The sequence below is a fragment of the Moschus berezovskii genome, chromosome 19, assembly GCF_049115385.1.
Source record: "Moschus berezovskii isolate FMDL1 chromosome 19, NW_MosBer_1.0, whole genome shotgun sequence".
NCBI lineage: Eukaryota > Metazoa > Chordata > Mammalia > Artiodactyla > Moschidae > Moschus > Moschus berezovskii.
This window is the reverse complement of record NC_142478.1, coordinates 56484287-56512225: the sequence shown is the minus strand read 5'-3', so window position 1 is coordinate 56512225 and position 27939 is coordinate 56484287. Positions and strand designations below refer to the sequence as shown.

General features: G+C 50.8%; 1 protein-coding gene and 1 pseudogene across 4 annotated transcripts in view; both read left to right on the top strand.

Moving 5' to 3' along the window:
• BCL7A (BAF chromatin remodeling complex subunit BCL7A) overlaps positions 1-26674 on the top strand; it is a 30340-nt gene extending 3666 nt beyond the window's left edge. The window contains exons 2-6 of one of the 4 annotated variants that reach the window (XM_055404821.2): positions 4158-4239; positions 8306-8477; positions 14559-14726; positions 21286-21470; positions 24541-26674. In XM_055404821.2, coding sequence (XP_055260796.1) covers positions 4158-4239; positions 8306-8477; positions 14559-14726; positions 21286-21470; positions 24541-24612 — 679 coding nt within the window. In that variant the 3' untranslated portion in view covers positions 24613-26674. The remainder of the gene's footprint in view (positions 1-4157; positions 4240-8305; positions 8478-14558; positions 14727-21285; positions 21471-24540) is intronic. The other 3 variants (XM_055404822.2, XM_055404823.2, XM_055404824.2) reach the window with 3 other exon arrangements.
• LOC129542919 (U2 spliceosomal RNA) lies at positions 12834-13014 on the top strand (annotated as a pseudogene).
• Positions 26675-27939: the final 1265 nt, after the last annotated feature.

Below are 27939 nucleotides of genomic sequence, written 5' to 3'. Positions count from 1 at the left end.
TCAGGCGGGCCTGGGCCTAGTTAGGATGAAGCCAGCCATAGCTAGACCTTCTCTAGCATCAAGGACTAGCCCTGGGAAGTGGACAGGAAGTGACGGCTTCAGAGCTGTCTTTGCAGGAGTCGGGTCTCCTTGGTTGGCCAGCGCTCGGAGCTGACCCTGAGGGAACATTAAAAATTGGCCTCGGCCTGGAGGATCTAGGGAGAGGGGTGCTCGTAGTTTACACAGGAGCTTGTGGTGGGATGGGGAGTTTGGGGCTCTATTCTTCCAGCTGACTCCTTTTGTTCAGGAACCCAGCCTGGTGGGGAAGAGACAGGCACTTCAGCCTGGCTGGTTACAGGAGGGCTCCAGGCATGCCCATCAAGGCCAGGTTAGGCTGCAGCCTGGAGGTTGTGGTGAATCCAGACCTGTGCCTAGCGGTGGTGAGACTCAGGGGTCTGAGAGAGCCAACGGGCCCATCTTGAGAGAGGCGCTGCTCCTCGGGGCGTGTGGGTCCCTCATGGCCATATTGTGTTTTTGAGAATGGCCAGCAATCTGGATTTGAATGTGGAGTTTGACTTGTTTGTTGGTTTTATTTTTCCAAGTCTGACAATGGATTCTGATTTTTTAAAGTACCATATAGGCCACACAAAACGTGCCTCTTGGCTGCTTGTCTGCCACCACAAATGTAAGGTGATAAGTACAACCTAATACACTCCTTGGGGGTTGAGGGGGCTGCAAGTTCCAGGGTGATGGGTTTGGAGGTGGTGGTAGGAACTCTTTGCTGCTCCTCTAAGTCCATGTGTTGTTTCCTAAGGCACTGCCGAGCCGCTGGCTTGATGACACACCCACCACTCCGTGGACGTGTCTGCGACGTACCGGGTTCTCACTCAGCATCTCACCCCTGAACTGCAGGGCCTGTCTCTCCCTGGGTGGCTGCTGGCTGGACTACAGGCTGTGATCAGAGTCTCAGCGCTCTTCCCTCTGACTCCTGGCCCCTCAGTGCCTACACCTAGAAATGGAACTGAAGAACAGTTTCTAATGCCTGGAGTTGGGAACTGGGGCCAAGGGAGGCACCAGAACCCGGCCGTGTTCTGCTCAGAACCTGCGGGGCCCGTAACCTCCCTGGAAAACACCTGCGACTTGCCACGTTCATCTCGGCTCACGTGTGGCCTGCGAAGCCCAGGTCCAACACCCTTTATACCCTAAGAGCTGTCCTGTGTATTACAAGTCAGTTACTTTTTTTTTCTGTTTTAAACACAATCAAGCCTTGTATCTGCTGACCTACCGGGGCCTGGGCAGAGGAAACCAGCTTGTGAGGAGTGAGTGCGTGGCCCTTTGGGTGGGATTGGAGCAGTTTGTGCCTCTTTGTCCAGCTTCTGTGGCTGATGAGCTCTATGGAGTCATTTCTTAGCTTTTTTCATGGGAGACAGAATACCAGGAGTCACAGCCCATGTCCAGCCATGGTTCTGCTGTTGCACTAGCTGCGTGACCATGAACTAGTGGTATAACTTCTCTGGGCTTCCCGTTTCCTCATCTGTAAAGCAGGATGACAACAGTGCCCCTCTCAGAGGCCTGTGTAAATAAAGCGTTTGGTATGAAGTAAGCCCTCAGCACACAATGGCTATTGTGATGGCTGCTTTGTCACTGAGGTTGTTTCTTGGAATGTCTCTGTCCCTTCCAGGCACCTTCTGATTATTCAGAATGGAGATGGGGAAAGACTGGGGTTGTGGGTCATCCATCCTGCCTCCAGGAGGTGGGGGACAGGTGGATGGTGACTTAGGTACTTGCCTTTATTTAATTCTCTCAAGGCTAAGAGGGACAGGGATGGGGGCAGGGGGAGCTACTCCAAAAAGCAGCGTGGCAGGGAGGTGTGAACGCTGGTGAGAATGACTCCACCTCCCCCTACCTCAGTTTCTTTATCAAACAGGAAAGGTGACTATTTACTGTCACCAGAGATTATGGGAAAATTAAAGCAAGTGTGTATAGTGCTTATCACACAGAAGGCACTAGAAACGGTCACAGTAGAATTATTGTTGTTGTTTAGTCGCCCAGTTGTGTCCGACTCTTTGAGACTTCATGGACTGCAGCAGGCCAGGCCTCCCCATCCCTCACCATCTCCCAAAGTTTGCCCAAGTTCATGTCCATTGCATCGGTGATGTCATCCGGCCATCTCATCCTTTGACGCCCTCTTCTCCCTCTGCCCTCAGTCTTTCCCAGCTTCAGGGCTGTTTCCAGTGAGTCGGCTGTTTGCATCAGATGACCAAACCAGAATACTGGAACTTGAGCTTCAGCTTCAGAGTCAGTCCTTCCAATGAGTATTCAGAGTTGATCTCCCTTAAGATTGACTGGTTTGATCTTCTTGCAGTCCAAGGGACTTTCAGAAGTCTTCTGCATAGTAGAATAAATGTTGATAAAAGCCAGGCCCTAGGGATTTCCCAGGCAGTCCACTGGTTAGGACTCAGTGCTTCCACTGCAGGGGGTTAGGATTCGATTCCTGGTTGGGGAACTAAAAACAAAGCCAGGCCTTAGCTTCTGCCAGCAGAGGACTCCGGGAGCCATGCAGGCAGAGTTTGGGGCGTGAAAGTGTCTGTGGTTTTGGTTAGCTGGGTCCCCAGAAGTCCCAATGGTGGGTTGGTGCCAGCTGGTGGGAATGTGTTCCTTTAGCTTGTGAGGGCTACTTTCCCATGGAGGGGAGGGCCCAAGGCCAAGGTCTTGGCGGGGAGGTTGGACAAGGTGCCCACAGCCACCCGTAATTCTCGGCTCTGGTGCAACCCCTGTTGCTAAAATTGCTGAGGTCTCCTGGCTGCCATGCCACCTGCAGCAGGTGTGTGTCTGGCCCCGACATCATCTCATGGGGCCCTTGAATCAGCTGATTTCCTTAGCGTGATCTCCCACGTCTCTGAGATGGCAGAGTCTGGTGCTGGGAATGTGGACTCCAGAGCCCCAGCGACCTGGTTTTAATCCCAGCCTTTCTTCTGGGGGAGCTTTCCGTGAGCCTCTGTTTCCTCAAGCATATATGGTCTCTGGTTGTCACCCCTAGTGCTAGGGGCAGGAAGCTACAGGACCTGACATATAGGCTGCGAGAGGTTGGGACCAAACTTGGGAGGCTGGGGTGATAACTAGAGGAGGAAGATGATACTCGGAGCAGAGAGGTGGGAGGAGAGAGTGGTCATTATCATCATTACCTTTGGTGAAAACTAGTCACCTGCTTTCCTTCCCACGGCTTGTGGTTTGCTTCTCGCTGTCAAGCTGCCTTTGACAACCGTGCCCCAGGCGTTCAGGATGCAGCTGAGGGTGGGTCAGGGGAAGCGGTGCAGACATTAGAAGCTGAGACCCTGAACTCAAGCCCATCTCTGAGTGCAGGGTCTCAGAGCAACCTCCCACCTGGCTGCTGCCCTCCGCCCGGGCTGTGCTTCCTGTCACCACCCCTGAGTATCAGCGTCTGGGGGCCGAGGCCACTGGGCATCCAGGTTTGCCCCCGTGCTCTGTTCCCCTTGTCTGATCTAACTGGAGCTCGCCTGGAAGAGCCTGGGGTAGTTACTCATGCTGTCTGCTCCTGCCTCCCTTCCCAGGGACCTCAGAGGACTTGCCAAGAGGGCGGGGCTCGCCCCTGGATGCCCTTGGTGAAGACCCTCCCATCCCTACCCTACCCCCACTGGAGGAAATGCCCTGTTGGTCTGACAATCTCTCTGCTGCCCAGAGGGGCTCAGGTAGCCCAGTTCGCTGGTTCCATGGTGCTGAAAGCTAGAGGAACCTGGGGCCCGTTTCCCTTCATCCACAGGAATCATCCCAGTGGCAGTGACCCGCCCCACTCCCATCTTACCAAGCACTTCTACCCAAATACAAGAAAGCTGTCCACGAGCTTTGTCTCCCGTAATCCTTGTGGCCACCTGGAGAGGTTGACAACCCCATGTAGTCGAAAAGATGGGGAAACTGAGGCTCTGGCTAGTGAAGTGATTTACCCAGGGCGGCAGGGTGGGGTGGGGTGGAGGGGATCCCAGCCAGTGCCGGGATTCAAATCCGCATCTGTGTGATCCAGAGATGTTCTCTCAGCCCCACCTGGGGCAGTCGCTGTGTCACAGCTGCTCCAAGGGTGTGTGGCCCATGCCCCCCTCCAGTGTGAGCAGGGGTCCACCCCAGAAGCCCCCTGGTAACGGGTTCTTCCTCATCCTCTGCAGGGAGAAGAAGTGGGTGACTGTGGGCGACACATCCCTGCGAATCTACAAGTGGGTCCCCGTGACGGAGCCAAAAGTTGACGATGTGAGTATGGGGGCTGGTTCCCTGAAGTGGGGCTGCCCATCCACGCTCCCCACTGTGGCGACAGGGTCTGGCTGTCCACTGCACCCTCCATGTGGGACCGGGGGCCAGAGCACTTGGAAAGCAGAAGGATCCAGCTTGGGGCTGAAGAGGCTGCTGTGTCTACCCCTCCCCCATAGTCCAGCCCGAGTTTGGCCCTCAGAGAGGTGGGGAGTGTCCCCTGCAAGTCGCCTCTTCTGACTAAGAGCCCCACGATTTGCCCCACACTTTAGCGCCAAAATGTCCCCTCTCTTAGACTAAGCACCATGGTTTTGGGGTGGGCATGGTGGTACCTGCAGACAGGCAGGTCCTCCCCCATCATCATAGGGCCATTCCTGGCCCCTGACCATCTGTCAGACATTACCTTGTGGAGTTGAGCTCTGTATCCACTCTGTACAAGGGAAGACATGAGCTCAGAGAGGCAAAGCCATTTCCCCAGAGTCACACAGCAACTGTCACATATTCTCTACTCTTGGAGAGCCTTCTGGGGGTTGGAGCTGCTGTTGAAGGGTGACCCCAGAGAGTGGCGCAGAGAAGCCTGGGCGGTTGTTAAGGGGAGGGTTCCAGGCGGAGTGGTGACTATGACCACTAGGGGGAGCCCTGGTGTCTATGCCTAAGCTTCAATTCAGTCCAATTGCTCAGTCGTGTCTGACTCTTGGCGACCCCATGTACTGCAGCATGCCAGGCTTCCCTGTCCATCACTAACTCCCGAAGCCTACTCAAATTCATGTCCATCGCGTCGGTGATGCCATCCAATCATCTCATCCTCTGTCATCCCCTTTTCCCACCTTCATTCTTTCCCAGCATCAGGGTCTTTTCCAATGAGTCGGTTCTTCGCATCAGGTAGCCAAAGTATTACAGTTTCAGCTTCAGCACCAGTCCTTCCAATGAATATTCAGGGCTGATTTCCTTTAGGATTGACTGCTTGGATCTCCTTGCAGTCCAAGGGACTCTCAAGAATCTTCTCCAACACTGCAGTTCAAAAGCATCAATTCTTTGGCGCTCAGCTTTCTTTATAGTCCAACTCTCACATCCATACGTGACTGCTGGAAAAACCATAGCTCTGACTAGACAGACCTTTGTTGGCAAAGTAATGTTTCTGCTTTTTAATATGCTGTCCTAATCTTGGAGAGGGATTGATGGCTGGCAGCTGCCCCATGTCACAGACAGTTCTGCAGCTCTGTGGCTCCCAGGCCAGTTACCCTCAAAAACCCTGGGTCAGCTACTATCATTTCCAGTCAAAATCCAGAATGGTTCCACCACCAAGCCTCCCCGTGGGCTGTTCCTTCTGCCTGGAGTGCCATCCCTACTCATGCAAGGGTGGCTCACACTGACCTACGTGCTTCCAGTCATAACAGTATGCATGATTGGTAGGTTACTAGGGGCCGTAAGGAGGGGCAGGGAATTCCCTGGCAGTCCAGTGGTTAGGACTCAGTGCTTTCCACTACTGAGGACACAGTTTCGATCCTTTGGTCGGGAAACTAAGATCCCACATGCCACGTGGCTTGGCCAAAAAAAAAAAAAACTAGGCAGGGCAAAGCCTCCCTCTGCCATTTCCAGTGACCTGCCCCACAAGTCTGGGGTCTCCAGGCAAGGCTGAGGTGCTGTTCTTGACCCTTTGATCACGTGTTAGCCCCTAGGTGAGTCGACACTGGGCTGAGATGGTGGTGGCATGTCGTCCCCTCTGGTCCCGGCCTGGCTCATGGAGCCACCAGGGCTGCTTTACCCCAGAGGCACCAACACAGACCATCACAGCCTTCAGTGTGGGCCATTCTGGAGGGAGAGCAGAGTGCGGCCAGCCTCCTGGAAGGCAGCTTCTGGCTCCTGCCCATGTCTGCGCCTTGCACATCATTAGGTGTTGTATAAACGCCGGTTGCATTTGAGAAGATGTGGTCCCCGCTCTCAAGGAATTTATAATCTCGTTGGGGGAAGATAATTATAGAATAGCATGAAACAGACATCAGGGAAGCACCAAATGGATTGTGATCAAGGAGAAAGCGTAATCGATGGGGTGTCGGGAAGGACAGGCCAGCCCAGGGCTGGACAGAGGCCTCTAGCTGTGGAGTTGGACAGGCTAGCCTCAATTAACCTGTGACTCCAGACAGGTGACCCCACCTTGCTGGGTCTTAGTCCCCTCTGTTGTGCACTGGAGCATTACTGTCTGGCTCCTGGGGTTTTCTGCAACAGAGCAAAGGTAGTATATCATATTGGAAGAACTTAGCGTGGCTGTGCAGACAGCGCTTAGATGCTAATTCGCTGTCATCTCTGAGCTGAGATGTACAATATTCCTGCCCGCTCCCTCTCGGGCGATGGGTCCCACGCCTGGCTGAGCACTTGATCCCCTGGGAGTCTTGACAAAATGCAGGTTCCCGGGTGCCACCCCGAACAGCTGAATCTGCATCTCTGATGGTGGTGGCTGGGAATCTGCATTGGAAAAGGACAGCTTTTCATGTTTTTAAACGCCCATTAATGGCATGGTTACATCATTTTTTTTCTTCAGAATTTTCTTGAAATTTTTATTCTCAAATAGGTAAACCATGTTACAAAATTCAAATGTTACTTATAAACCCTTTTAAAAAAAAAACCTATAACAATTTACCTGCATAAAATTCACACTTTTAAATTGTGCCAGCCAATGTTGGTACGTTCACAGTGCTGCAACCATCATCACTGTAATTCCAGAATGTTTTCATTACCCCATAAAGAATAAAGAAAACTCATACTCTCCTGAAGATCCTGGAGTCAACTATCTGTCTCTGTACATTTGCATATTTAAAAATGTTCCTTTATTTTTTTTAATAGCCTTATCTTTTTAAAAAATATATATATTTTTTATTTCGCTGTACTGGGTCTTAGTTGCAGCATGTCAGATCTAGTTCCTTGACCAGGGATCGAACCCTGGCCCGCCGACTTGGGAGCTCAGAATCCCAGCCACTGAACCACCAGGGAAGTCCCCAGTATTATCTTTTTGTAAATCTGCATCCCATCCTCATGAGTACCTCTGACCCCACCCAGCTCTCTTCCTTGGAGACAACCAGTGTTCATTTATCCTTCCAGGGAGCGTGTGCATGCACACACACACACACATTCCTTTATGCTCTTCCTTTACCGCCAGTGGCAGCACCCTGTTCACGTGTTCTGCATCTTTTATACCTCTCGGGGATACCAAAGTGTTTTAATATGTGGATATTTCTGCAGGTCTTTCTGCATTTGGACAGGAGGAGCTTCCCTGGTGTCTGTAATTGGTGCATACCGTTGCATTGAATGAATGTACTATACTTTGTTTAACAGGACTTTTTCCAGTGGATGCAGTTAGGTTGTTTCCACAATAGTCCTACGTGGAGCTTCCCTGGTGGTCCAGTGGCTAACACTCCATGCTCCCAATGCAAGGGACCCAAGTTCAATCCCTGGTCAGGGAACTAGATCCCACATGCTCCAACTAAAGATCCCGCATGCCATAACTAAGACCTGGTGCAGCCAAATAGATAAGTTTAAAAAAAAAAATGGAACCACATGTAAAGAGCATCTGCTTCACCCCTGCTTCCTCCCTGGGCTTTCCCTCCTCGCCTGGTCTCCAGAGTCAGTTGGAAGTCAGCTGACTGTCTTTAAGGAAGGCAGTGTCTGGGGCCTGAAGATAGTAGAAATGCATGAGCTAGCTTTTCCATCCCTCACCTGGCATTCCTGTACCAGCTTTGGGCTGAGTGACCACAGCCTTTTGACCAGGGGAAATTCCCAGCAGCCAGGGTGTTTGCAGGCCTGTGGGGTAGCCCCTACAAGCAAGGTGGCATTACCCCCAGCATCGACAGCCCACCCACAGAAACTTCCCCTCCACAGGGCCTCTTGATCCCAAAGCAAGGGGACCCCCTCATGGGACATGTTCAAAGGCAGGCCAGTGGAGCCCTCCAGAAACTTGAGGGCTCCAAGATGAGTCCTCGGAATAAAATACTCATCCCGTTGCCCAGGGTCTCACTCGTGCGTGCACACACGCACAATTCAGTGACTCGGTTTCTGCATCACTTTTCTCCTCCAGAAAAACAAGAACAAGAAGAAGGGCAAAGATGAGAAGTGTGGCTCGGAGGTGACCACCCCGGAGAACAGCTCCTCCCCGGGAATGATGGACATGCATGGTGAGCTTCCCGTGGCCGCCGGCTGGGCCCGTCTCCTGCCCGGAGCGCTCGGCTGTGTTTTTGTTTTACCAGCAGGTTTGTTCACATTCCAGGCCAGGGGTAGGAGGGCTGGGCAGGCTAGGCAGGACCGGGAGGCCTCTGTGCCAAGGAAGAGGCTCATCAGAGGAGAAGGAGCTTCTTTTCCCAGAGCAACGAGCCAGAAAACTGAGCCAGAAATATTAAATAAGACCTCCTTCTCACCCAGTGACACAAACCTCACAGAAGATGTTCTGTGAGTCCCATGTGCCCAGGAAGTTTTTTGGAGTAACTATCTCTTTTTCTCCTGGGCCTGACGTATCATATAAATGACTCTTGTTTCCCATTTCCTATTTTGCTTGGGCTACTGGGAAGCTCTAACTGGATTTCTGACTTCACGTGAATCATTCTGGGACCCTGGGACCTGCCCTTATACATTGATGGCCTAATTTCCCTTGCTGTCATATTTCAAAAGTTGTAACCAGTGTCCCATTGATCAGATCCAGGCTGGAGACATGCTTTAGCCCAGCGGTCCCCAACGTTTTTGGCACCTGGGACTGGTTTTGTGGAAGACAGTTTTTCCACGGACCAGGGGGAGTTCAAGCGATGGGGAGTGGTTGTAAATATAGAATGAAGTTTTGCTCATTCGTCTGCCACTCCTCCCCTGCTGTGCGGCCACGGACAGGTACCGGTTCATGGCCCGGGGGTTGGTGACCCATGCTTTAACCAGTCTGCAAGTGTTTTGACACTGCTGGTATTTTTTTTTTTTCTTTTAACCTTTTTATCTGAGAGTAAAGGCACAAATCATAAGTGTATGGCTCCATGAAATGTTCACAAACTACACACCCTTTTGTAACTGGCCCAAATCAAGACAGGAGGTTGGGACTTCCCTGGTGACCCAGTGGCTAAGACTTTGTGCTCCCAGTATAAGGGACCCAGGTTTGATCCCCAGTCAGGGAACTAGATCCCACATGCTACAACTATAAGATCTACGGAGAGCTGAGTGCCACAGCAAAAACCAAGCACAGCCAAATAAATAAAAATGAATATATATATTTTTTAAAAAAAGGTTCCTGGCAATCCACAGGGTGTTCCTTCCTGGCCGTCCCCACCCCATCAAGGAGAACCACCACCTGACCTCTAACCGCAGAGATTTGAACTGGAAGTGGCTGAAAAATTGAGTTTCTGATATTTATAAACCATCAGAGATCTGCTTTTCTCCCTTCCTCTGAGGAATCGGATCTGCCAGTCCTTGGGCGTGTGCATCCTTGCGGCCACAGCCCATTGGAGCAGAAGCAGCTGTCCCTGCGGGGAGAGCCAGCCCCACAAGGCCCACCAGGCTCCCCTCCTGTTTTGTGCCCGTGCCTGCCCTACTGGTCTCAGAGCTCCCAATGCTTGCCATTCTCCATCTCGATCCCAGTTTCTGTGTCTTTTGTCCTTCTGACCACCCGAGTTTTGTTTTTGCACAACATAGTGGTATTAGATAAATCAACAAATAAATCAAAAGGGAACATTGGCTGGATCTAGTTCCTAACCCTCCAGGCCCAGGACTGTCTTAACTGGGGGAAGGGAGGCCGGCAGACTTCCCTGTCTGCACAAACTGACTAGTCTGGAAAACAGTTACAAGCTCCGAGGGCAAGGATTCTTGCTGGTTGCCAGACTGACTTCAGAAAAAAGCACAGGGGGTGTTTGCTGACGGTTAACATGTCAAGAAGGTGACACACAACACACACGTGTACCTCAACTGGCTATACAGTTATAATCAAGATGCATTTCATTTTCAAAAACAGTCCGTGGTGGTCCAGTGGCTAAGACTGTGTACTCCCAAAGCAGGAGGCCTGGGTTCGATCCCTGGTCAGGGAAGTAGATCTCATAAGACACAAGTAAGACCCGGCACAGCCAAATAAATATGAAAAAACAAAGAAATAGGTATTTGAGTTGGGGCATACCCTGTCTCCCTGGGGCTGGTCAGCATCCCTACTCTCTGCGTACCAAGGAGAGCCCTAGCCTGGCTTGGTTTCAGTTTATTCATAGAATTAGAGGTTTATCCATATGTTGTTATACAGTCTTGGTAGAGGCCCAGAGTTTTGGCAAACAATGATTTAAAATCTCAGTATATTTATCAGGGGTCATAAAAATGTTGATACCCTTTGATTCAATAATTTTTCCTTAAGGAACCTAGTCGAAGGAAATAATACTTTTTTTTAATTTGTATTAACAAAGATTTTCACCACAGCATTATCTAGGAATAAAAATTAAAACTAAATGTCAGAAAGTAGAATAAATAAGGATTCTTTACATAGATGATGACATATTTAAAAGGTACAATATATACTAGCTTAAAAAATGTTGGCCTCTGGCTATCTTTCATAATGAATGTTAATTACATGCACAAATGCTGATGGTATAGTGGTAAGGGAGCTCAGCAAAATATATAGTTGTATTTATAGTCTGATTCTCACTTTAGAAATATGTCTAGAACATACCTTTGAAAATGTAGTTAATATATTAACATTGTTTCAGAGGGTTAGAACAAAGGTCGTCAAACCTTTTCTGTAAAGTGCTGGCTGATGTAAACATTTTAGGTTTTGTAGACCATAGAGTTTCTGTCATAACTACTAGACTGTGCTATGGTGGTGTGGAAAGCAGCCGTAGATAACAGTCAACAGATTGGGGGGGGGCGGTTTGCTGTGTTCCATTAAAACTTAATTTACAAAAAAAAAAAAACAAAGAAATAGGTATTTGAGTTGGGGCATACCCTGTCTCCCTGGGGCTGGTCAGCATCCCTACTCTCTGCGTACCAAGGAGAGCCCTGGCCTGGCTTGGTTTCAGTTTATTCATAGAATTAGAGGTGAGAACCTTTAGAGCAGAGAGCAAGATCCCACCTGGATTCTAATGTGACTCTTCTAGGATTGCCCCTAGATGATCATGAGCTAGTTATTGAACATGTAGCCTTGGGTTTGTTTGTTTTTAACCTGTCACACAGGGATGGTAATACCTACTTCACAAGGTCGTTATGAGTATTGAATAAGATAGTCCCTTAAAGGCCTGGGTGTGTCAGTAGCTAACATTTCAGAAGCCATCACAGTGTGCCAAGCAAGCATCTTGCATTTGAGGCATTACCTCATTCAGTCCTGTTAATGAGCCCCTTTTGTACAGAAATCAAGGCTCAAGAAGGTGAAGTAACTTGCCTAGAGTTAGGAAGTTCATCCGTGTCAGTGCTGGCATCTGGGGTTCTTTGGAGAATTCAAGTTTATGTCCACTAGCCCAGACTTAACTCCCCAGAAAAATCCAGAATGCCGAGCAACCCAGGTCCCTGACTCAGGAACCATGCTCACTTTCCATTTTAGTATCTGTGCAGCCAAGAAGGGCTTCCCTTGTGGTTCAGCGGGTAAAGAATCCGCCTGTAATTCGGGAGACCTGGGTTCAATCCCTGGGTTGGGAAGATCCCCTGGTGAAGGGAAAGGCTACCCACTCCAGTATTCTGGCCTGGAGAATTCCATGGACTGTATAGTCCGTGGGGTTGCAAAGAGTCAAGAAAGACCCAAGTCTGACCACAGGTCGTGGAAGCCTGGAAGCCTGAAAGCTCATGGAAAGTTGTGGGCCTGGTTAGAATTATCTGGAATGCTCCAGGCAGGTGGATGGACCCAGGAGGAAGTGAGGGGACAGAGCTTCTGCATCCAGCTGTTTCTGAGTCTCCAGGATCCAACTGGGGTCAACCCAAGCATCAGGGTCATGCCGTTACCAGGTTACCAGGCTAGGTTCAGGGCAGCTGACTCGTGAAACATTAGTGCTTACTGTCCTTAATCAGCATGATCCCGTGCAAGCACCCACAGGTTGTGCCTTTGCGTTCTGTGCTTTTCACACACACTCCCGTATATATATCTTGGCATAGAGAGGAACTTTAGATTTTTCTCGAAAGGTAAACCAGGGGGAGTTTACATCTTTTTTTTTTAAGTCCCAGAATTCACAAGAGGGTGCTTTTGTGTAATGAGTGCCCCAGAGTACACTTAAAATAAGGTGCAATTTACCAAGTCAGGGCTGCGGGGCTGCCTGGTGCCGCCTCACCAGGTGGAAGCAGAGGAAAGGCTCGGGGTTGAGGGCTGGGCAGACCAACATGGGCTCTGCTGCTGAGACTCAGTTTCCCCACCTGGGAGGTTTCTGAGATTAAACAAGATGACTGTAGATGTCCTGGCCTGATGCCCAGCATGTAGTCGGTGCCCCGGACGTGTTGATGTGCTTGCTTCTCCTCTGTCCTCTCCCTCTCTCTGTGTGTGTCTCTGTTTCTCTCTCTCTCATTTTTACAAAAATGGCTTTGGTCCCAGGAGCACAGCATGGCCCAGAAAAGCAGGGTAAAGCTGTAGTAATATTTTTGAAATGATCACGTGGGTATCTGTAGGTTAAAATGACTCTCTGATCGCTTCTCGGCCTGTTGGCTGAAACGAAGTGTGGTATCTGTTCTTCTCAGTTTAATATCTCTATCCGAGGACAGTGTAGTCCATGCATCTTTGGAGAAAGGTGCTGGGCTAGCAACTTGCTCTGTCCGCTCCACACATCAGCCTGGTGTTGCAGTAACTCCAGGAACGGTGCTCCCCCTCAAGGAATAACAGTATGAAAAGACAGATTGTGGGGAATTCCTCAGCAGACCAGTGACTAGGACTCTGAGCTTTCACTACTGACAGCCCAGGTTCAATCCCTGGTCAGGGAACTAAGATCCCACAAGCCATGTGGTGCAGCAAAATAAAGAAAGAAAAGAAAAGAAGATGACTCTTTGTGCCCAAGAAAGGTGTCCAGGGCAGGCAGGTGTATACCCCTAGGACCCCCAGCTCCACCCCTAGTGCCCTTTTTGCCCAATGAACTCTCTTCCCTTTTTCCTTTTTAGTATGAAAAAAAATGTCAGAGAACAGTAGAGAGAATAGTTTGATGAAATCCATATGCCTGCCCACCTAGATTTTCATATGATGATGCCACATTTGCCTCACCTATTTTTTAAATGTGTTAAGTTTTTTTTAATTGAAATACAGTTTACAAATTCAAAATTGCACAGCTTTTGAGTATAAAATTTAGGGAATTGTGACAATTGGATGCAGCCCGTGCTAGATTTTAAAGTACATTTCCCCCACACCATGATACTTAAGTCTGTACCTAAACACTTCAGCATGTGTCAGTGATAAATGACATTTCTATCTACCCACTGCACCATTATCACTCCTAACAAAATTAATTCCTTACTTTGAAACTCCAGACTGTATTCAATTCCCCAGTTGTTCCCAAATGTCTCTCAGAGCTGGTGCATTCAAAACAGCACCCAGATAAATCCCACACGTCATGTTTAGTTGTTAGGTCTTTAAAATTTCTTTAATCTGTAATATGACAATGATCTTTCCCATTTCTCTTTTTTAAAAAATATTGATTGATTGATTTGGCTGTGTCAGTTGCAGCATTCAGGATCTCTCAATACAGTAGGGGGGCTTAGTTGCTCCGAGGCATGTGGGGTCTTCTCCAACCAGGGATTGAACCTGATCCCCTACATTGCAAGGCAAATTCTTAACCACTGGACCACCAGGGAAGTACCCTTTTTCTTCTTCTTTTTTTTTAATGGCATTGACTTGTTGGCAAGCCTGGGACCATTGTCCTGTAAAATATCCACTCTCTGTTGTGAACTTGTTTCTCTGTCTCTCCCTTTAATTTTGTATCAAGTGCAATTGGTCCAGGGCTGAATCAGATCCCATGAAACAGTTTGGCAATGCTGCCTGGTGGGACCAGGCTCCAGCCTCTGCATTGCTTCAGAACCAGGCCCACGAGATACCTGGTTTCTTCACCCAGAATGAAACTCTCATGACCCCCAGAGATCTTCAGTGTGCTGGGCCACCGTCCGTGGCTGGCTGACTCTTACACAGGAGCCCCTTCAAGGAGCCGGCATTGCAGGGGGAGGTCAAGCGAGTCTCCAGCCTGCGCAGGACACTTGGGGCCAGCCCTTGGTGGGCAGCTCAGAGGTCTCGGGAGGAAGCAGAGTCATCTTTCCAGGGAGAGCATCCTGAGGGATTGTGGGCAACAAGGCCTGGGGGACTGAGCCCCCCACCCCTCTGTTCTCAGCAGCCACAGCATTTCCCGCTGTGATTCTGTTCCCTCCCCATGCAGATGATAACAGCAACCAGAGCTCCATCGCAGACGCTTCCCCCATCAAACAGGAGAACAGCAGCAACTCCAGCCCTGCTCCCGAACCCAATTCAGCTGCACCCGGCGATGGCACCGACGCCAAGGTGGATGAGGCCCAGGCCGATGGGAAGGAGCTCCCCGGGGCCGAAGGTATGTGCCCTCAAGGGTAGGGCTCAAGAGAGACCTCTCTATAGCCAGCTTTCAGCCAGGCAGCTGGAAGGGACTTTAAGGACGTCCTGCCAAGTGCTGGCCCCTAGAAGATAACGGTAGAGAAAGGTAATGTCTAGAGCTCCTATTCTTGTTGTTTAGAAACTGTCTTGTCTGACTCTTTTCAACCCCATGGGTAGTCCGCTAGGCTCCTCTGTGCGTGGGATTTCCCAGTCAAGAATACTGCAGTGGGTTGCCATTTCCTTCTCCAAGGGATCTTCCCAACTCTTGAATCTGGCAGGTAGATTCTTTACCACTGAGCCACCAGGGAAGCCCTATACATATGTATAGGTTTGTTTATTTTGAGATTTCTGGGTTCTCTATGTTTATTTCTTTATTTTGGGGGCCATGCTGCATGGCTTGTGGGACCTTAGTTCCCCGATCAGGGATCAAACCCACACCCCCTGCATCAGAAACATGGAGTCTTAACCACTGGACCGCCAGGGAAGTCCCTAGGTTCTCTTTAAATGAAAAATTTCCAATATGCAGAAAAATTAAAAGAATAGTGTAATACTTTCCTGTATACCCACCAGTCGAATTCGTCAATTGTTGATATTTAATGTTTGGAGTCTTTTGTTTTTTTGTTGGGGGTTTTTTTAGTTTTGTTTTTGCTTTGCCTAAAAATATTTTTTTCTGGGGCCATTTGACGTTAAGTTGTAGACTTTGTGACGTCTTATCTCTAAACACTTCACTGTGCATCTTTTAAAAACAAGGACATTCCCTTACATAATCACAGTGAGCATTATTGCACCTCAGAAAATGCGCATTGGTTCCCGATTGTCTAATACTGAGGTGTGTTTTGGAGTGTGTTGATGGATGGTGCGTGGGCTGTGAGAGAGGGGACTTGAGAATGACTCCCGGTTCCTGGAGGATTGACCTTACCGTCATCTGTGATGGGAGAGAGGTGGAGGGGCAGGGCCAGCTGGTTGGGGTGCCGGCAGATGCCCGAGTGCAGTCTGGGGTTCCAGGAAGAGGCTCGGGGTGATGTGCTCTTACCGGTGGGGCAAGGCTGTTGGCTTCTCGGTGCTTGGGGAGGGCGTACGTCTCCTGGGGAGAAGGCCGTCCTTTGCTGGAGAGCTTCTTCACATCTGGTTCCGGTCTCTGCCACACACTTCACTCGTTAGCCCTGTGAGAAGCTCCCTGCCCATCCCGGGTGACAGGCAGGGCCCAGTCCCACTCCAGACTCCCAAGAGCTCGTGGGCAAGACAGGCGTTGAAGCTGAGAATTACAGTCCACAGAGGCTGCAGACAGACTAGATCCAGCGTGTGGCGTGCGGGTGTGGCCCCAAAGCCCCGTGCTGTTTTTATTTTTAATTGGAACTTGATGGCAGAATTTAAAAATTGAGCAGTCTCACTTAAAATAAGATCGATCTCCAGCTTCTCTTGAAAGGAGAAGCCTGCATTTCCATAGAGCTGCAACCAGTTAGAGCAGAGATGTGGCTGCCTCTCCAGGGAGGGCCCAGGGGACCTGCATACTCCAGTTACCATACTCCCCACCACTCCCTATCATCTCCCCACCACCAAGGCCAAAGGCGATCATGTTTTACCCTGTGATCGCTGCTGTTTTCCTTGTTACTGGTTTAAAAAGAAAGTTAATGTGTTTCTTAAACCTTTTTTTCTACTAAGAGTAGAGAGCCTGGGGGGAAATGCACATGTCTTTGAGGAAGAAGAGAATATTCCTTTAGATTTTCTATGCAAAGTTTATCTGAGTCTGAATTAAACAGCCCACCTGACTCATTCTGGCACTGCCTGGAACATAAGGGGTCTTGACTTTGTGGTCAGATGCAATAGGGAAATGGAACCTGGGGGCCTCTGGGACGCCTTCCTGGAGGAGGTGCTGTCTGACTTGGGCTTAAAGGATGAGAAGAGATAGGAGGGAACCAAGCAATCCAGGCAGAAGGGACCACAGGGCAGTACCTGGGGAGGTCAGGGGAATGTGCCCATGTGCCAGGAGGATCTGAATTAGGATGCAGGTTAAGGTGCCCTAACAGACCACCACTGCTGGGTCTGTTGTGTGGCCTTCTAGAGGTAGTCTGTACCTAGAAGCATCTATGTGAGATGATTACCTCCCGTTTTAGAACACTCTCACTTAACAGTCACCATGGAGATAGTTCCACATTAAGACATACGGGTCTTTCTTATTCTCTTTACCAGCTTATCATTCAGAGCCGTGACTGTACCATGATGTATTTAAATAGTCCCCGTGTTGGTGGGTCATTTGAGTTGTTTCTTTTTCCTGCATGGATGGTGCTGAAAGGCGTCTTGTACTCACGTCTCTTTGCATCTTTGCTCCGATGTGAATGAGTCTGAAGGATGCGGCCCTGGAGGGGGGCTCTGGAGACAAAGGGCAGTGGGCATTTACAGTGTCTGTACTGGCCTCCCCCGTTTCCGCCCATGCCGTGGGCAGAATGGCTTCCCCTGGAGCAGGGCCTTTCTGCCTGGGCTCTGTAGGTTTGTGGGGCCGGGTGATTCTTTGCTGTGGGGGTGTCCCGTGCATGGTGGAGTACTGAGAAACATCCCTGTTGCTAAATGCCAGTAGCATCCACCCCCATTTTAGTGACACCAATAATGTTTCCAGGTGGGGCAGATGCCCCCTGGGGGAACAGGGAAAAACACCACCACCCATTGAGAACCCCGTCCCAGCGACTTTGGAGCAGCCTTCTCCCGTGTACAGCACGTGGGCATCCCCTCTCCTCCCCACGGAGCCCCTGCCCGGGCCTGAGGAGAGGTGCTGGGACGGGGCCATGAACGCAGGACGGGCTGGTCACATCTGGGCCGACCCGTGCTGGCCTTGTGGCCTCAGGCCGGCAGCATGACCTCCTGTGCACCTTCCTGTTTCCTCGAGACGAATAGAAGTTGCGAATAGAAGTTGCCTGTCGCGTCGGGTCACTGGGAAAGGAGGCGGAGCTTGTGGGGTGGGGCGGGACAGAGGGAGGGCGGAGCACTGAGGGGCCGGGCCAGTGTGGCCATATCCCGGCTTTCTGGGCCTGCCTTCGTGTTTGGGGTCTGCATCTCCTTTGCCCTGAAGAGTCGGTTGAAGCTCGGCTGCAGGAATTCTGTCTGGGGTCCGCGCTTTCATGGCTGCTGTGTTTGGACCCTGTCACTCCTACCCACTGCCACAGGTCCATGGGAACCACACCAGCGTCCCTTCCCGGCCAGGCCAGGCCTCTGGGCTGGCACAGTTGCCAAGCTTCGCCCAGGGGAGACACCCCCGGGGGCCAGGCCCACCTGCACACTGTCAGGGGCCTTCCCCAGGTGGGGGTCCACTTCCTGCAGGACAGGGCAGGTTGGTCGCCAGCTGTTGACCTTGCTTTGAACTTGTTTACTGCTAAGTGAGTTCAGGGAATGACATAATGTCCAAAGTCCCTGGACTAAATTTAGGCCCTTGGAAAATAATTTCCCCTGGGTGAGTTCCAGTGCCTTGGGCTGAAAGAACCAGGCTGCAGCAGCGGGGCCCGCCTGGAACGCTTGGCCAGCTCCAAGGCCATTTCCCGCTGTGCTCTTGGGCCAAACAAGGGGTCAGCGTGACTCTGGACCCACTCTGGGGGTGACTTGCCATCTTCATGATTTCTAAGCCTGCATCTGGGCTCCCACCTCCCTATTCTCTCTGCAAAGCTCACCATGTAGGGCAGAAAGGGCTCTGTCGGGACTTCCCTCCTGGTCCAGTGGCTAAAACTCTGTGCTCCCACTGCAGGGGGCTGGGGTTTGATCCCTGCTCAGGTAACTAGATCCCACATGCCACAGCTAAGACCTACACCAGCCAAAAAAATAAGTGCTTCTTTTTTTAAAAAAAAAAAAGAGGTCTGTAGTCAGGAGAGAAGGAGGACAATAGCAACTGCAAAGGTTTGTTAAAGCAAACTTATGAACTAGAATATAAAGTTAACATGGATTTATTTTTCTTTTATTTAAATTGAGATGAAATTCCCATAGCATGCAAGGCACCATTTTAAAGTGAGCAATTCAGTACCATTTAGCACATTCATAATGTTGTGCAGTCACCACCTCTGTCTAGTTCCAAACTGTTCTCATCACTCTTAACAGGAAACCCTGTGCCCTTCAGCTGTCATTTCCCATTCCTCTATCCCTGGCCTCCACCAATCTGTGTTTTATGTCTCTCTGGATGTGTCTTTCCTGGTCCTTCCATAGAAATGGAGTCATGTAACCGGTGTCTTTTGTTGACTGACAGCTGTCACTCAGCATCACGGTTTCAAGGTTCATCCGCATAATAGCCTGTGTCGGTGCTTCATTCCTTTTCATGGCTGAATAATACTCCGTTGTGTGGGTGGACCACATTGTGTTTATCTGCGTATCTGTTAATGGACATATGGGCCATCGTGGGTGATGCTCCTGTGAATATTTGTTTGCACACATCAGTTTGAGAACCTGTTTTCAGTTCTTGTGGGGATACACCTTGAAGTAGAATCGCTGGGTCATATAGGAATTGTGTGTTTTTGAGGAACTGCTATTAACGTGGTTTTTAAAGGTAAAACTAGAAATACCAAAGAAATGTCAAGTTTGTGGGGAGTTTGGCTCCCTGCCCTCGATGATCCCTCACTTACTCCCACATGGGATTATTTTGCAGCTTGGGTCCTTTTTCCATCTTTCCATTTAATCTTCACAGCAACTCAGCAGGACAGCTGTTAACCTCAACTTTATGGAGGGTGGGGGTTCTGACACAGGGAACCCGGCTTCATAGGAACAAGCAGCAGAGGCAGCATTAGAAACCAGGTCTGGGACGTCCCTGCGGGTCCAGTGGCTAAGACTCCACGCTCCCAATGCTGGGTACCCCGGGTTCGATCCCTGGTCAGGGAACTAGACCCCACATGCTGCAACTAAAGATTCTGTGCACTGCAACTGTGACCTGGTGCAGCCAAATAAAATATATAAATATTGAATAATTAAAAAAACCCAGTCTGTTTCTAGACCCTGTGTCCCCCTCGCCCAGACACCAGCTTGTAGGAAGAGCCCAGGGGTCCCAGTGTGGTGGACCCCTTGACCCTCCTGATGGCATCAGGAGAACCCAGCTCAGACCGTGGCAGGGTGTCGGGTCACCTGGTACTGCCCTGAGCACTCAGGGCTGCTGGTTTGGGGGGAGCAGCTGGTTTGGGGGAGCAGAGTCTGTGAGCATCTTTGCTGAGAGGGATATATTAGGGCTCAGCCTCTGTGGAAGGAAGGCTGCAACTCCTTCCTGCCACCCTGCTCCCCATCCTTCTGTGCCCTGCCAGGCTCACGTTCTGGAATATTGCCTGCTTCTCCCTGCCCCTTCTTCTTAATTGCTTGCTTGCTTTAAAAATTAAGCCTGGGGACTTTGCTGGTGGTTCAGTGGTTAAGACTGCGTTTCCAACGCAAGGTGTGCAGGTTCGATCCCCGGTTGGGGAGCTAAGATCCAGCAGGCTGCACAGCATGGCCAAAAAAAAAGATAGAAAGAGAAAACTTAAACCTGGGAAATTTTTTCCCTCTGTTGTGCTTCTGTCTCAGAAACCCCAGAATGTAAAACATTCTTGAATATTTTAGTGTGTTTCTTTTTTTTTTTTTTTTTTCAAATCAGGGTGACATATGTTGTTGGTATCTTGAATGCAAGCAGAGCAGGGCCCTGGGCGGGATGTGGCTGCTCCTTCCGTGTGCTCTGTGCCTAAAATAAGTTTCAGGTGCAACGGCTGCTCCCTCTTTCCAAAGCAGCACCACCTCACACAGCCTGCTAAGATCTGCACCTTCCTTCTGCTAATGGAACGTGGTAGGGGGAACAGGGAGACCGGTGCATGAGACAGAGCCCAAATGACCAGCAAAACAGGGATTCATTAAATGTAAGTGACAGCCTGATAGAATGCTGTGCAGCCATCTTGTAAGCTCTCATATTTATAGAATTTTTAAAGACGTGCAGAATTCTTCCCAAATATTGTGAGATCCCTATTTGGGGAGAATGCAGAACTATAAGTGCATGTAGGGAGAAACATCTGGAAAAATAGGGCTAGATCCCCTAAAATGTTAGTGGCGTGGCAGCCGTGGGTGACATGAGGTAGTTGCTGATTTCATTCCCCTCCCCCCTGTATTTTTTGGTTCTTGCAGTGGCAATCAGAAAAATATCCATATTACTAAGAGAAATGTTTACAAAGGGGCAGTTCCCTCTGTGAATTCCCCCCGCATTCCCTAATGGAAGGAGGGAGGGGCCTGCAGCCATGATGGTTGGAGCATGCTGTGTCCACTAGAGGGCACCAGATGCACGCAGCATAAAGCCTTTACATGGCTTCTCCTGGCACTCAGCAGGTAATAGGTGTGCAAGGGAAAGGGTCAGAGTCCCCAGTGCCAGAGTGTGGCCTGGCTGCTTAAAATGACATCCTTAAAAAATAAGCAGGAGGCTTCCCAAGCCCCCCAGCTCTTTGCAGTCCTGACAGACCTCCTGGCCTCCCAACTTACCCAGTTCCAGGTATTTTTAGTAAGTGGTTCATCTGGCTCCGTATCGCCCGTGTCTGAAAACAGCTTCTGTCGTCTTGCTTTTCCCTCAGATGCTTCCGACGAGCAGAATTCACAGTCTTCAATGGAAAACTCGATGAACAGTTCAGAGCAAGTCGAACGGCAGCCGTCTGGAGATGCGGGCCTGGCTGCAGAGACATCCACAATCTCTCAGGTACCTCGATCGAGGTCTCAGAGGGGCAGCCAGCTCAGCCAGGAGCCTGCTGGGGTGTCGGGGGTACGTTGAAAGGTGTCTTCTTGTTTTTGTCTTCTCGTTTGCTCTCTAGATGATTGGAACTGTCTGGTATTCATTGAGCAGGATCCTTGAGTGTTCTGTAGCTGGTCTGGTCACTGGGCCTGTGGTGGAGGAGACACACAGGTTCCCCCTTGGGGTCAGTCCTTTATCCCAGCCTTAGCTTCATCACTTTGTTTATTCGGGTCCACAAAAGCACTGCCCAGTCTCAGTGACCCAAAGTCAACTTCCCTTAGAGCTGGGAAGTTAGGTCTTCAGACTCCTAAATGCTGGACAAACCATCCTTTGGAATTTTGCACCTGACCACGCTCCCCACTATTTGGTCCACTTTCCAGGTTATCACTGTTTGCCAGAATCTAGTCCGAATCAGACAGTGCAGATGTAGGTGGCCTTGCTGATGGGAGCAGATGTCCCTGGTTCGAATCCCAGATCCTCCGCTTGACACACACACGAGCCTCAGTGTCTCTTGCTGCCACAGTGAGATCACAGGACTGTCTTGGGGCCAAAACACGGACACGAAGAGAGAATATGGGTAGCACTTAACACAGAGCTGGACACAGGAGAGGCCTCAGCGTTGCCTTGGCTTCCGTTGTGATTTTTACTGCACATCCTCTGTGCTCATCAAAGAGGTCTGGGGACTCTGGGGTATCAAAACTGCAGCTAAGACTATTTCCACTTGAGTATTTTCACACCTGGGGAGAAACCGAAAACAAGTAGCAGCAGAGAAGGGGGAACAGCTTGATCTGTACTCTAGGGAGCCTTCAACCAGGCCTTCCTCAAGGGGGAGAGACTCTCAGACCCTCACATCCTGGCACCCTTGGCTCCGCAACCCCTTGTCCTACCCAAGACTCCTCCAGGGACCCAAAGACAGGACAGTGTCAACGAAAGACGTGTTTGCCATGGCAGAAAACCGGCCAAAACTTGAGTGTCTTGAAAGGGTTTAATAAATGCGGAGTGGCAGATGCACAGCCTGGTATGTTAAACGCACAGCTGTTGAAGTACGTTGACCAGATCCACATAGAGAATAAAGAAACGTTCTCACAGCGTGAGACACAAGGCTGGGCCTCCAATGGAGCATGAGCCCATTTGATTACAATACAAATCCAACCCTCAGATAGAATTGGTAAAAGCCAGGATGGCAGCTGGCGTCTCCTGGCCTCTTGAACTCAGAGGAGGAAAGATCAGCTTGAGATGCTGATCCACACCCTGGGGTATCTGGTGCTCCCTGCCGGCATCTGGAAAGTCCAGGGGTCTTCCGTTCTGACACGCCCCCACCTCCACTCCCATGTCCAGGGACCCAGACCTAAAATGGGTACCCTTCCACAGTTTTCGCACTCACATAGACATGCCGCTTGTCTCCAGAGCCACTCAGTTTGTGAGCAAGACAGAGCATGCGTTGCCCTGAAGCAGAGAGCTTGACATTGACGTTCAGCCTTGCCGATTTAAAAAAGAAAAAAGGTTCCCCATCCCCTTTTTCAGCCACTCCCTCTCGCTCCCTCTCCTTCACAGGACAGCTGTCCTCTTTCCAGAGTCCGCTGCCAAGCTCACATACTGTCCCCCCCCCCCCATGCAAATGCTCTGTGGACGCTTGGCCTGAATGGCATCCCCCTTCCTCAGAAGGCACAGCGACCCACGTGGTCCTGTTACGTTGAGACCGAGCTTTTATCACTTTCACGAGGAAAAGGCAGGGGAAAGACAGGGGCAGTTCTTCCTGCCTTCCTGTCATATCAACTCTCAGGAAACTCACTCACATCATCCATCAAGGCCTGGGGGTCTCTGTTTAGCACCTGTTGGGCCTCCACTGTGTACTGGGCAGTAAGCTGGGTCCTAGGGAGACAGTGTGAGCCAACTGACACGGTCCCTGTCTTCATGGGGAGAGGGAGCATGGGTTCAGGGAGGCGCAAACACAGCCAGGAGCCAGCAGACACAAGTGGATTGCAGTTCGAGCCATAGGAGAAGGGGAGCAGGGTGATGCAAAGAAACCCTCCTAGGTGGTGTGGGCGGGGAAGAGTGAGATGAGAGCGGGACTTGGAAGGGTGAGAAATGAGGGCAGCGAGGGCAGGCTTTCTGAGAGAAAAGGGTGCGCAGGCCAGGAGACAGAAGCCAGCCTGAGGAACAGAAGGGAAGGCCAGGGAGGCTGGAGCCAGGCGGACAAGGAGGAGGGGAGGAAGAAGGGGCGGGAGAGAGGCCTTCTCAGCCTGATGAGGAGTTGGGGTTTTGTTCCGAGATCAGTGTTGTGCTCTGTATGATCTCTGTTTTGAAACTATCTCTTGAGCTCTGCTGAAGGCTGGGTGGGGCGGCCATGGAGCAGGCTGCTCCAGCCAGACAAGGGACGGAGGCTCAGGTGTGCATGGGGTGGCTGGCAAGGGCAGCAGTGGGTGGGCCGAGGGTCTCTGGAGATGGGGTTAAGCCTGGCGAGAAGGGAGGACTCCGGGGTGCTGTCCAGCTGTATCCCAGGCAGATGGCAGGGCCGTCGCCAGCCGTGGGAGCACTGGTTAGGATGGGTGATGTTAGGAGGTGGACTCGGGGGATGGGTAGTTTGGAGCTGGCTGAGATGATAGAGCAAGGAAGTCTAGGGAGAAGTAGGTGAGTGTGTCAAACATTTTTTGTGTATGTGTGTGAGTGCTGGGACTTCTTGGGAATTTGGTGGCACTACAGACCCTTCCCCAAGAATAACCAACGTGTTTGTATTCCATAAACGCTGGGTGTCTGCCCCAGGCCAGGCACCTGTGCTGAGCCCTGGGTGAGCCATTGTCAACACGGCCAGTTTGGTCTAACCTTTTGTCTTGGAGAGTAACCATAAAACTGCGTGTATGATTACCCTGCAGTTAGTGAGCAACTGGAAGACACAGGTAACTTGGTGGACATAGGAGTAGCTCGGGTGTGAGGCTCCCAGTGGGTCCGTGAACCCTTTCGAGTCCATGCCTGGGCCACGGGGTCAGAACCTCAGACGCCCACCCTCGACTTGTAACCTCCCAGCTGACCCGATTTGCTCTCCCGGGATGTCAACCTGCTTTTCTCTTTTCTTCCTCTTCCCCCACCCCCCAACCCCAAGGATCTGGAAGGAGTGCCACCCTCCAAAAAGATGAAACTGGAGGCTTCGCAACAGAACTCCGAGGAGATGTAGACGCCGAGCTCAGTCCTCTGATCCACGTCTCACGGGGGATCCATCAGCAGGCTTTGTTGTTGAACAACCTCACCCGAGCAGATCCCTGTCGGGTGCAAAGGGAACTACTAACTTAACAAGTTTACCAAGTGCAAATCCAAGAAAACCTAGAACGGCGTAACTTCTCAGACACTGAAGAACTTTCTGCTGTGAAGCAAAACACTCGAATCTTGAAGTGACTGTCCTGGGGAAGGCGGGGTCAACAGCTCAGGAGCGTCTGGACACTGTCTCTGAAGCCAAGATTACATTTGTGTTGCTGCTGTATTGTTTTTTTTTTTTTCCTCCCCACTCCTCTATTTAATGATATAAGCTATTTGAGGGTGGTACTGATCAGGAATTCACTTTTTCATCGGGGCTTTTCACTGTTCAACCGATATTCCTTCCGCTTTCTTTTTTTGTGCCTTGTGCCCTTGAGGTGACCTCTGGCATGTTTTCCTGGTTGTTTTGCATCTCCCCTTACAAGTGCCCTCTTGGTTCAGTTCAGGCAGCCATTGCTCTGGTCCTCGAGTCTTTCTCCTCCCTGCCCCAGGACTTCAGCTGGAGTGGACCAGGCAGGGAGAAGGAGAGCTTGAGGCTGCAGAAGAGCAGGACCTCCCTGGCCACCTGGTTTCTAGGTGCAGCTGGGAGGCTGCAGGATACACCCTGAGCCCTGGTTGGGGACAGTGCTAGCCTCCAGGGTCCGAGGAGTCTCAGATGTCTGGGCATTGTCCCCAGGGCTTGCCTGAGGCATCTGAACTGGTGTTTCCAAGCCCACAGCTGCCCAGAGGGACATACAGAGCCCTTGGATTGTTCTGGCACTTCCCCCCTCAGCCCCTCCCCCTCCCCCATATGGCAACCTCCCACACCTCCGAAGACAAGACGGATAGACTGGCTTCTGCGGCTGATGGCAGGATGGTCTCCTCAAGACGATAAAGGGTCGGAGGAGGCTGGGAGCAGACGGCAGGAATAGCTGGTGCTGAACTTTCTCTCACAGGACGTCGCTTGGATTTCAAATCCACAGTCACCTGCTGCCCTAGTCTACCTCCCCAGCTCCACCTGGCCCCACCCGGCCCCACCCGCGGGGGTGGTGAGGTTGCAGTCGGCCGAAATCCAGAGTCCACCGGCTTTCTGCACACTGTTCTGACTCCTGGAGCCAACAGTTGGATTGCATCTCTTTCCCGGGATGTTCCGAGGGTTCCCATGGGGGAGCAGGCCTTAAGGGTTGGAACTTGAAGGCCAGAAATGAGGCCCCTGAGAAACTGGAGAGCTTTGCACTCCTCCAGAAAGGGGGCCCTGGGGCCCCTCCCCCGCCTGCATCCCCTGCCTGCACTGGGACAGCTTCCTGTCACTAAAACGGAGAAGCGCCTCTTCTCCCCACGCCCCCCACCTTGGATGAACTGCCTCACTCTTTGGTTCTGAGGCCTGGTTTGCTCTTAATTCCTATACGGACTCCTCAGACCCTTAACCCTTCTCCTGAGCTTTCTTTACTGCACTGGAGTTCCAACTCCCTTTGAGTTGTGTGAGGGAGGGGGGCGGGTTCCGGGTTTTGTTGGTTATTTTTTTGTTTTTTTCTGTTGGTTCGTTTTTGTTTCTGTTTCGGCTAATTGGTGCATATATTCAAGTACCACCTTTCACGTGTGGATCTCTCTCCTGACCACCACAGGGAGTGTCTGCCAGACTCCATTTTCTAAGCGTTTCTGAGGGTGAGGCTCTTCTTTGTTTTTGAAGGGAGCCAATCTATTTCCTGCACTTCAAGAAGAATCAAAATATTCCTGAATTTCAAATACCTCATGCAAACATGTCTCCTGAAGCAAGGGAAGGGAAAAAACACACACACACAAACTTTGAAAATGGTCATGTTGAAGTTAGCGATGCCGAAAGGTTTCTGTCTTAAAAAATCCTTATCAATTTTGCCCCTCAGGCAGTCAGTTCTGCGGAGAACTGTGTTCTGTGTTACCTCTCAGCATATCTCAAGGCGGCTTTACCTCCAGATCCTATAGAGTTAGAATTAACTTCCTTTCTTTGCAGCAAAACTCCATTTGGATGAAAGATGAATCTGGATATCTATTTCCTCCTCTTTATTTTTTTGGGAAACGAGAGGTGACAAGCAAGACAGCCGAAGACGAATCACAACACAGGCATCCGTGGAAACAGCAGGGTCCCCTCGACAGGCAAGGGGAGCGGACACGGTTGAGGGTGAACGAAAGAGGACGCCCAGGATACGAGGCTGTCGTTAGTTTTTCTCTGAAGTGCCTGAAGGTAGGAAACGGGCCAGGGGTCCGGACCGACTGGGCCCCACCACGGCCACGCCAGGCAGAGCGGCCAGCGGCCCTGCGCCCCCATCCACGCCGGCCAGGAAGGCCTTCCACGCGGGATGACGAGACTGCAAAAACCCACATGAGCTTCCTTCCCCGGTGCGGCCCGCTCCTCGGGGCTGCCGCCCTTCCCCACGCCATCCTGCGCCCCTCGCCCCCTCTCCCACCAAGGAATCTAAGACCTTTCAGCCGGCCGAGCCAGAGGCGGGGGTCCTAAGCGAATGCCTTCCGCCAACACCAGGCCCCGCAGCCTAAAGGGCTCCCAGGGCAAACTTAACTCCCCGCAAAACTTGAAGTTGGGGATGCTGCGGTTACACATTCCACAAAGTGCTGGCACTTACACCCATAACCCGAAGGCGGAAGACTGACTCACAGGTGGTGACCTCCCATTACCAACGATGTCATGGTTTGGAATGTTCCATTATCAGCCAAGGACCTGGTTAGAGATATAAAGACCTTTTTATTCACCATTACCTAATTGGTTTTTTTTCTTACGATTTTTTTTTTGGTGTGTTGTACAGCAGTATAATTTTTCACTTATTTATTCCATCAGTAGATATGGTTTGTACAATGTACAATGGTTCCATTTCAGAAAATAAAAGAAAAATTCAAATCATGAACACCATGTGATTTTGGAGCGTTATGATAAAGAGTAAAATCCTGTGAGCTTTTACTCACAGAGTGGGCTGCTCTGGTGTCCAGCGTGGCCCTCACTTTGTACGCAACTTGAACGCGGGGACTGTGGCCTCCCACGTGCTGTGGGCAGGTGTTGTCGACCACCTTGTTGGGAGGCTGAGTTGGTAGCCAATTAGAACCCTGGTATAAATTACAGCCAGGCCATCTGCCCCCCATCTTGCGTCCTGGCAGTGTCCCTGGTTTCAGGAGGCTCTGGCCCATGGCAGGAGCTCAGGGGTCGATTCTTTGGTGACTTGCAACTCTGTCTTGACTTGCCTTAACAGCTAGTGACTCGTAGTCAGGCTGGATCCAGAACTGC